We start from the raw sequence: 9,500 nt of genomic DNA, 5'->3' as shown, positions 1-9,500 counted from the left end.
TGTGGCTGTTTTTTTGTCTCTTTGTGGTTGTTTTGAGTTTTCTTTGTGGTTGTTTTTTGTCTCTATGTGGTTGTTTTGAGTCTCTTGTCTCTCGTTGTGATCAGCTGTGATTGTCTGTGATCAGCTGTGATCAGCTGTGATCAGTTGTGATCAGCTGTGATCGTCTGTGATCGTCTGTGATCAGCTATGATCGTCTGTGATCAGCTGTGATCAGCTGTGATCGTCTGTGATCAGCTGTGATCAGCTGTGATCGTCTGTGATCAGCTGTGATCAGCTGTGATCGTCTGTGATCAGCTGTGATCAGCTGTGATCAGCTGTGATCGTCTGTGATCAGCTGTGATCGTCTGTGATCAGTTGTGATCAGCTGTGATCAGCTGTGATCGTCTGTGATCAGTTGTGATCAGCTGTGATCAGCTGTGATCAGTTGTGATCAGTTGTGATCAGCTGTGATCAGCTGTGATCGTCTGTGATCAGTTGTGATCAGTTGTGATCAGCTGTGATCAGCTGTGATCGTCTGTGATCAGCTGTGATCGTCTGTGATCAGTTGTGATCAGCTGTGATCAGCTGTGATCGTCTGTGATCAGTTGTGATCAGCTGTGATCAGCTGTGATCAGCTGTGATCAGTTGTGATCAGCTGTGATCAGCTGTGATCGTCTGTGATCAGTTGTGATCAGCTGTGATCAGCTGTGATCAGTTGTGATCAGTTGTGATCAGCTGTGATCAGCTGTGATCGTCTGTGATCAGTTGTGATCAGCTGTGATCAGCTGTGAGGGTGCTGCTGCTGGGTGACCTCTGACCTCTGCAGGCTGCAGTAATATCTCTGTGTTTCCCGCGTTAATCTGTGTGAGCAGCAGCCTAATCGCTCATAATTCCCACTTTTCTGGCTGACATGATAATTGATGCTGGTGTGTGAGTGTGTGTGTGTGTGTGTGTGTGTGTGTGAGTATGTGTGTGTGTGTGTGTGTGTGTGTGTAATCCATCCAGCGGTGACAGCGTCTCTGCACAGACCCCAGGTCAGATTAAAGCATGTATACAACAGTTAATCCCACCTTTAATCACCTTCATCATGTTAATCTGCAACACAAACATCAAACACAACAACACAGCAGCCCTTAAAGGGACATTACCCCAAACTCCGTCCTCCTCACTGACCCGTCCAGCTGTCCGCACACTTCGGGCCACGTGGTGTGTCTGTACCTGAGGTCAGAGGTCAGAGGTCAGAGCTGCAGTCGGGTGGAAGCTTCTGTAGCTGAGGGTCCACCTGTAGGACAGGGATACTCAATTCAGGGCCCGCGGGCCAAATCTGGGCCCCAACCATTTTCTGATAGACAGTAAAAATAAAGTACTTGACTCTGTGAAGGGTTTTTGTCCTTTTAGAGTCCAGAAGGTGTCAGAGACATAAGACAGCATAAAACCCCAGTAACATCCTGAAATCTGTCCTTAAATCCTCCTTGAAAGTCGAGTTAAAGCTTTTTCTTGGCTTTTATTTTTCTTTAAAAATGTCAAAAAAAATTCTCAGTTTTGAGATCAATAAAGTATATCTATCTATCTATCTATCTATCTATCTATCTATCTAAGAAAACATTTTCAGGTCAACTTTGACTCATTTCTCACACTTTGAGGAACATTTTCTTCCCCAAAGTTTTGTTTTTGTAATCTAACAAATTCACTCAGGTTTTAAAGGGTTAAACAGCTCGTGAAGACGTTTAACTGCAGCAGAAATAAAGTGATGAAAATCCAGGTTTTAAAGGGTTAACCGTGTTTGTGAGTAAACAAACAAACAAACACAGTGAATCTTAATTTAGTGATATGAAGGCTGCTCCGGTAAAACTTGGCGTGTTTTTAACAATTAAAATTAAAAATTAAAAATTAAAAATTAGAAATTAAAAATTAAAAATTAAAAATTAAAAATTAAAAATTAAAAATTAAAAATCCTCCTGACGTCACACCGGAAGCCCCTGAAAGCGAAAGCGTTAGCTGTTAGCCACAGTTAGCCGCAGGTAGCTCACCTCGGTTTCGGTTTTTTGTCGGTTCTCCGTGGCCGTAAACATCTCCGTGACCGCCGGCTGGTCCCGGCAGCTCCCCGTGAGAGACAGTTCATTTTCAAAAGCGAATAAATCCGCCATTTTTAAAGAATTCAGACACTTAGCACAGCAGGCTAGTTTAGCATAAAACAGCGAAAGGCTGGTAAAGGAAATGACGTATTCCCCTACGGCTAGTGGCCTCCAAAGTAAAAGCACCGGGGGGGGGGGCAGCTTGCAAAAAAATTTCCCTCAAACTGCAGATCTTTTTTTCATGTCTTTATTTAAACAAGGACCACGCATAAAAAACATTACTCTCAAAAAGAGAAGAGATGATTAATGCCAGATTTAGCTGTTAGTTAGTTTAAAAATGTTAAAACATTTTTACTGATTTTATTGTTTACAGAAGACTATTGCTGCCAAAATGAAAATGAAACCATTTAAACAAATAAAGTTTGACTTTGTGTGCATGCGATGAAACAAAAATACAAAACCCAGTTTGCATCATTGCATCATTTTGTCAGTCAACTATTAAAAAATCAGATTATATGAAAACAATGATGAAAAAGGACAATTATGTTCAAATTTTAAAGTCCAGTTTTAGGTTTATGGGTTTTTGTAAGTTTTTTTTTTACATTCGTCAAAAGAAAGGTTTCACAATAAATGTCTGTACTATTCTTGCAGTGTTATATGTACAAGTACATACAAAACAAAAAGAATATTTTTAATAAAATGTAAATGAATATTCTGTATGTGTTTTATTTTCTAGTTATATTTTTATGTCTAAAATTTCCTGAAAATGTGATTTTTGAGGTCATGGGGCTGTGACATGTATAATAATAAGTTTGGTTAGTGCGCATTCATTCTGATTCATCATAAAATAATTAAAATTACACGTAAATATTCTGCAGTGTTTGTGCTGAATCTTCAAAAATAAAAATCCCAGCAATTCAAAAAATACTTTGTTGTTTATTCACCAACGTGTTGAACCTGCTGCTGTACGCATCTTCATCATCATAACAGTAATAATAATAATAATACACAGTCTTTTTTAAAATAATACATTTCAGTTACATTCATTCACGGAGCTTCAGCTGGGCTCATCAGTGCTGGACAAACAAACTATAAAAACACAACAGCAATAAAACATTCAATAGATCTTATTTTTCCCAAAAACACAGATATAAAACATACTCTCAGGACAATACAACAACAAACACCAACAGGTATTTACATATTTTCAAAAAGACTCTCTGTCCTTTTTCTCAAAGTCCATTTCACGGGGGCTTCCACGTAACGTTAGCATGTTTTCATCCTGGGAGCACAGAACGTTCGCTGGAAAACATTTGTTTCATTTGTTTTCGCAAAAATAAAATACGTTTGCTTCACTGTTGAGAAGTAATCAGACCCGAACACTACACAAGATTACATTATGGCTCTCTAATTTTACCTTTTTAATTACCAGTAAAAGTTCATTAGCATGCTGGAATAGTCCTACCGTTAGCTTACATTTTACATTTCCCGTAAAATTTGTTAGCATGTTAAAATATTGCCTGCAAACTTAAATTTTACATCAAATGTTTAATTTTACATTGCCAGTGTGAAAGGAACAAAGTTTTCTGCATATTTATACATTGCAATTGGGTTACCGTTTAGCATGCTAATGTTTATTAGGAAGTTAAATTTTATGGTACCAAAAAACTGTTAGCATAATAAAATAATTCCTAAAGGGAGAATATTTTGGCATGCTAATTCTTATTAGCATGCCAAAATGTTATTATTTTAATGTTAAATTTTATGGTACAAGTAAATATTTAGCCTGTAAATATTCTAAAGGCTAATATTTTAACATGTTAACATGTATTAGCGTGATGAAATAGTAGTACTAAAACAGTATCATTTATATGCATTAGCATGATGAAATGTTTGCAATCAAATGTGAAATTTAAAATCTAAGCATTAACATATTTACTAAAATGCTGAAATATTAGTACTCTAGTGTTATATTTTATGGTAGTATTAAATATTTGTATACTATCTAAAGGCTGATAATTTAGCATGGTAATTTGTATCAATATGCTAAAATTGTATGACTTTAATGCTGCGTTTATGGTCCCAGTAAACTTTTATGATAAAATATATCTTTGCATATCGTTGATTGTTAGTATAGTGCAAACGTTAATATTTTTCCCCCTGCTAATATTTAGCTCGCTAAAATGGTAGTACTAGTGGTAAAAGTATATTTTATGGTACTAATAAATATTTATTAGTAGAATAAATATTACCTAAAGGCTAATATTTTTAGCATGCTAACATAGTGACAGTTTCGCTCTCGTAGCGTTATGTGATAATCTGCATAGCGACAAGTGATGTAACAGCTGCTCTTTCATTGGCTGGTCATGTGACAACGAAGAGCCAATCAGATCTCTGCGCTCCCTCCGCCATCACCATCAGTCTGACCACATGTGAATCGTCCGACCTTCAGCTGTCTGATTCGGCGCCGCTCTGCCGTCGCGGCGAGGAGGCGGGTCTTGCGGAGCCAACGGCGTCCTCCTGCTGCTGCTGCTGTTTGGAGGAGGAGGACAGGTCGATGGCCACCTCCTCCTCCATCTCCTCCTCCTCCATCTCCAGCAGCTCCTCCTCCTCTTCCTCTCTCGCCTCGCTGCTGCCCCGTCGCTCCGCGTCGCAGAACGAGTCGGGTCGGGCGGAGTCGGACTCCCGTGGACTGGGACACTTTTTGGACATTTCCAGAGACTTCTTGTGCATCCCTGTGAGGACGGAGACGGAGACAGAGCTTCAGTCGGGTCTGCGGCGTTCACACCGATCATTAACGTCCGACACGAAGTGACAAATCAAACACGCTGGTATTGATGTGCGGTGTGGTGCGTGTGCGTGGCACTGACGTGCATGCGGCTCACCGAGCAGCCAGGGGGCGCACGAGCCCATCATGCCGTTCTTGGCGGAGTTGAGGATGGACTCCGGCAGCGGGATGGAGTGTCGCACCATGGCGCCGTACAGGCCGTACTCCGCCATGACGCTGCTGCGGCCCCAACACTTCTCACGCTTTCGCCACTTTGCGCGCCGGTTCTGGAACCACACCTGGAAAACACGAAAAAATACTCAAAAAATTAAAACCACCAAAAAATATGCAAAAATGTGAAGCCAGACCTTGAAAACAACACAATAAATATAAATAAACAATAGGACACAAACGTCTGAGACTCCTGGAAAAAACATCACAATAAAATACGCCAAAAACTTATAACCACACCTGAAACACAACAAACACACTCATCGACAGCTGCACCTGGAAAACTCAATGAAATACACAAAAGTTCAAGACCAGGACGTCCCACCTGTATCCTGTCCTCGGGCAGCTCCGTCTTCATGGCGAGCATCTCTCGGGCGTAGACGTCGGGGTAATGAGCCTCGTGGAAAGCTTTCTCCAGCTCCTCCAGCTGGTGGGACGTGAACACCGTCCTGAGGACACGAGACAACGTCAAACAGACGGACAGACAGGTGGACACCTGCTCTGAAAGGTTTCACCTGAAACGGGAAACCGGCTCGCTGAAACACGAGGAGAAATGTTTCTGCAGATTTATTGGCAGAAATCTGAGTTTTATTTTCAGCTTTTCTCGTCCAGTTTTTCTTAAAGTCCAGATTCATCTGCAGAATGTGTTTAACCCTTTAACGTCTGGATGTAAAATGTGTTGAAGCTCTGACTGAGCCATCTATACCCGCTCAGTTTCAGTTTGTTCTGCTGAAATAATCCAGCAGGGGTCGCTGTGTGACTTTAAACAGGAAGTCATGTGTGTGTCGGGGGTTAACCACATGTTACATTTCACACGTCTGACACATTTATCTTGATCTTTATACCAAAAAACAAATCTAATAAGGGACAAATATTTGAAAAAAAAAAAACAAAAAACATGCAGGTAAAGGTAGTGGTGCTAACATCATGTCATTAAAAAAACCCTTCTCATTCATTGTTGTTGATATATTTAATGTTATCCATTGTATATATATATATATACATATATATATGTACACACATACATATATATATATATATATATATATATATATATATATATATATATATATATATATACACATACATACATATATATATATATATATATATATATACATATATACTGAAATAATTTCTTCAGTCTTATTTTTTACTGTCTGAAAACATGTTTTATCAGAGGGGTGAGTACTCCTTTTATGGTAAAAGTATTGATGTTAAGATGATGATTTCTGATGAAAGCAATTTTACCTGTAGGATTTTTTAAAACCATTTTTGAGATGTTTAAAAAGTACTATGAATGTAAATATCTAAAATAAAATATGGAAATAATACAAATAATCGAAATAATAGGACTAATTCTGTGGTCACAAATACAGTAAATTGTTTGGAATTTTGATTTTTTACCGAGAAAAAATATCCATTGCTTTTTTCTTAGTGAGGATATTAAAGGATTAAAATAAAATAATCAACCCTTTAATTAACATTACAGGATTTCAAAAAAGAATTAAAATTTCCTCAGCAACATAATAAATCATTCGTCTGCTTTTATTTCCAGCCAAACTAAAACACACACACACACATACACATGTGTGTATATGCATGGGTACGTGTGTGTGTGTGTGTGTGTGTGTGTGTGTGTGTGTGTACAGTTTTGTGAAATGTTTATTTTCGTTTTGCTCTTTATCTCGTGTATCACTTCATCTTGTAAGTTTGTCTTTAACTCCTCTTGTACAGTTTCTGTTTTTACGTAATTTTTTTATTTTAATGATCCTTTTACCATAATTTTTGCTTTTCTCTGTATCTGTATCATGTCTGTCTTTGTGCTGCAACAACCACATTTCTCCTCTGAAGATCACTACAGGAAAATCTGTCATGTATTGTTTTTTAATACATGTACATATCCATATTCTTTTATTCTTTATATTTCGACTGTGTAACACTGCTGTGTCAAGTAAATCTGCTACACACCATAGTTCATTTGGGTAGTCATGAACATATCTGTATATGTAAAAGGTGAATATAGTGTACCTCAATATAGATTTTATATTATTTCATTTTTATTTTTGTAATATTTCATCCTTCTTGGGCACTCAAATTATGTTTTCCCTCTTTTTTTACTTGAGCTTGCGTCTGACTTTAGAGCTGCTCTGACATGTGAATTTCCCCACTGATTAGATAAATAAACTCTTTGTTATTATATTAAATTGTTGATGCATTTTCAAGAAGAAAGATTTTTTTTTACTCAGAATTTTTTTAATTCAAACTAAAAAGTAAGAAAGAAAAACACATCAGACACAATTAAAAGTTTCTTCATTCAGTGAGAAAAAATACCTAAAATGTGTAATATATATATATATATATATATATATATATATATATATATATATATACATTTTTAGGTGCAACAATTAATTAAATGGTAGGAAATAAAAATATATTTCATTTCTAACACTGAGAATTAATAATAAATTAAATAAGATTAATTTAAGAAATCAACACATTTGATGTAATTAAGAATTAAATTTAAGTTCCTGACAGTTAAGAATATTTCGGTTCTAATTTAATTTATTTTCCTTCAGTTCAGAGCAGAAATAACGAGTCTGTGTGTGTGTGTGTGTGTGTGTGTGTGTGTGTGTGAGTGTGTGTGTGTCTCACCTGTGTCTCCTCTTCTTCCTCTTCTGAGAGTTTGCGGAGCTTTTAGAGTCATTACGGTCAGAGAGACACTCTTCATCTGCACACAAAAGAATCAAAATCCTCATTAATTGCTGATGGCTCATAAACGAAAATGTTTTAATTGTCCATTTTAAATGTTTCTTTTTTTTAATTTTAAATGTTTCTTTTTTATTTTCAGTGCTTCATTTGAATCGAAATAACGCGAACAGCGTTAACAAATCCTGCTGTGTTTCCGATGATTCAGTCAGAATTAAACAGCGCGGGATGACGATGATCACTGAAGACATTTTTATATTGTCGTTTTTGTGTTTTAATTCAGTGAAGCAACAAAAACGGAACAAAATACAGACAGACAAACCCGAGCCCAACTCAGTTCTTACTGTTGTTTTTATTGTTATAAACAATGATAAATAATAACAATCAATAATTAGTCATTATTAATTTCAAGAAGCGCAGGGAGCAACCAGTTTTACATTTAAACACAAGTAAAATCCAGATTAGCGCCAACAGAGGAAATAGATGAAAATAGAAAAACCGACTAACTGATCTCTTATTCTCTTATTAATTACCTTTTAATTAATCTAATTTAATTTGTTGTTGTTATTATTAGCTTTTTTAATAGATCAAAACAAAAACAGAGTTTTGGAGGAAAAACATTAAACGAGGCAATAAAAAGTGTATATGAGCTTAAAAAGCAAACAAACAAAACAAACAAACAAACAAACAAACAAAAAAACAAAATGAAAATATAATTTAAGTTTTAAAAAGAAGATTTTTTTTTTTTTTTTTTTAACGAAGCCGAGCCGAGCCGAGTTTTGACGAGCCCGAAGAAAGGTTAGGCTATTATCGAACTACGCAAAACGCAAAATAAAAGATTTAAAAGGAAAAGTTCGGCTGCGTAATAATAATAATAATAATAATAATAATAATAATAATAATAATAATAGAAAATTAAATTTCAAAAATGTTTTGTGTTTAACAAACTAACCCTAAACGAACTAAAACGAAGAGTCAAAGAGGAGAAGCCTAAATGAGGAGTAAAGAGGAGTAAAGTGAGGAGTAAAGGAGGAGTACCGGAGTACTGGTCCCGCTGGGCCTCCAGGCTCTGCAGGTAGTGCGGCTCTCCGCGGGCCGGTAGCAGCGGCAGGTGTCCGGGCAGGAAGCACGGCGCTCCGGCGGGCTGCTGCGCCGCCAGGCTGCACAGAAAGCCGAGGCCGAGCGGCAGAGAGCCGCCGGGGAACGAGAAGCCCCCGAGGCCGCCGCCGGGACCCTGAGGCTCGGCCCCGGGCCCGGAGCCCGCCGCCGGCATGACGGGGCCCGGAGCCCCGCCGGGCTGCTGCTCCAGGCCAAGCAGGTCGGTAATGGCGAAGCCTTTGGACCGGAACCCGGAGCCGTGCAGTCGGGACTTGTCCGGGCCGAAACCCGGGGACAGCAGCCGGACTCTGGGCTTGTCTTCGCTCAGCTCATCCCTCCCCGTCATGATGCTCACACAAGACAGAGGACACAGAAAGGGGTACACACCGGGACACACACCGGGACCAACCGGGCGGCGGGCTCATTTATCCGGGCCCGCTCCCCGGGATCACCGCAGCAGCCAATCAGGAGTGAGAGCGGCCGCGGGGGGCGTGTCCCCGGCGTCCCGCGTGCCCCCTCTCAATCCCGGAGGATTAATTGCCACCAATTTCCCTTCAATCCGATCAGGATTTCTGTCCCCGAGGACACCGGAGGGGACATTTTCATCTTCGCTGTTCATGAATCGGAGACAGTCAGGG

The 9,500-nt window shown here is 38.8% G+C and overlaps 1 protein-coding gene and 1 long non-coding RNA gene across 9 annotated transcripts in view; both read right to left on the bottom strand.

Annotated features, from left to right (window-relative positions):
- Positions 1-2,196, bottom strand: part of LOC148187586 (uncharacterized) — a 5,550-nt gene extending 3,354 nt beyond the window's left edge. For 3 of the 7 annotated variants that reach the window (XR_015778561.1, XR_015778566.1, XR_015778560.1), the window contains exons 1-2: positions 2,010-2,196; positions 1,128-1,197 (exon numbers count right to left, since the gene is read on the bottom strand). This is a non-coding gene — a long non-coding RNA (uncharacterized LOC148187586). Of the gene's footprint in view, positions 1,262-2,009 lie in introns of all 7 variants that reach the window. The other 4 variants (XR_015778563.1, XR_015778562.1, XR_015778564.1 and 1 more) reach the window with 2 other exon arrangements.
- Positions 2,197-2,304: 108 nt separating this feature from the next.
- vsx1 (visual system homeobox 1 homolog, chx10-like) lies at positions 2,305-9,246 on the bottom strand. 2 transcript variants are annotated; one of them, XM_088086929.1, is made up of 5 exons: positions 8,803-9,246; positions 7,711-7,786; positions 5,378-5,501; positions 4,925-5,120; positions 2,305-4,789 (listed from the first exon to the last, which is right to left on the bottom strand). In XM_088086929.1, the coding sequence occupies exons 1-5, from the start codon at positions 9,206-9,208 to the stop codon at positions 4,503-4,505; spliced, it is 1,089 nt and encodes a 362-aa protein (XP_087943055.1). In that variant the 5' UTR covers positions 9,209-9,246; the 3' UTR covers positions 2,305-4,502. The 2 variants fall into 2 exon arrangements, with proteins under 2 accessions (XP_087943055.1, XP_087943056.1); XM_088086930.1 differs by having other exon boundaries at positions 4,940-5,120.
- Between the last annotated feature and the right edge of the window lie 254 nt (positions 9,247-9,500).

This window comes from Plectropomus leopardus, chromosome 13 (assembly GCF_026936395.1).
Source record: "Plectropomus leopardus strain MGB_pleo_1.0 chromosome 13, ASM2693639v1, whole genome shotgun sequence".
Lineage (NCBI taxonomy): Eukaryota > Metazoa > Chordata > Actinopteri > Perciformes > Serranidae > Plectropomus > Plectropomus leopardus.
This window is presented reverse-complemented; position numbering and strand designations above follow the sequence as displayed.

Coding starts and splice junctions, on each gene's coding strand:
- vsx1 (XM_088086929.1), bottom strand. CDS start 9,208: ATGACGGGGAGGGATGAGCTGAGCGAAGACAAGCCCAGAGTCCGGCTG. Junction 5,502..7,710: donor AGGAAGAAGAGGAGACACAG/GTGAGACACACA, acceptor TCGTGTCCTCAG/GACGGTGTTCACGTCCCACC. Junction 5,121..5,377: donor TGCCCGAGGACAGGATACAG/GTGGGACGTCCT, acceptor CGTGTTTTCCAG/GTGTGGTTCCAGAACCGGCG.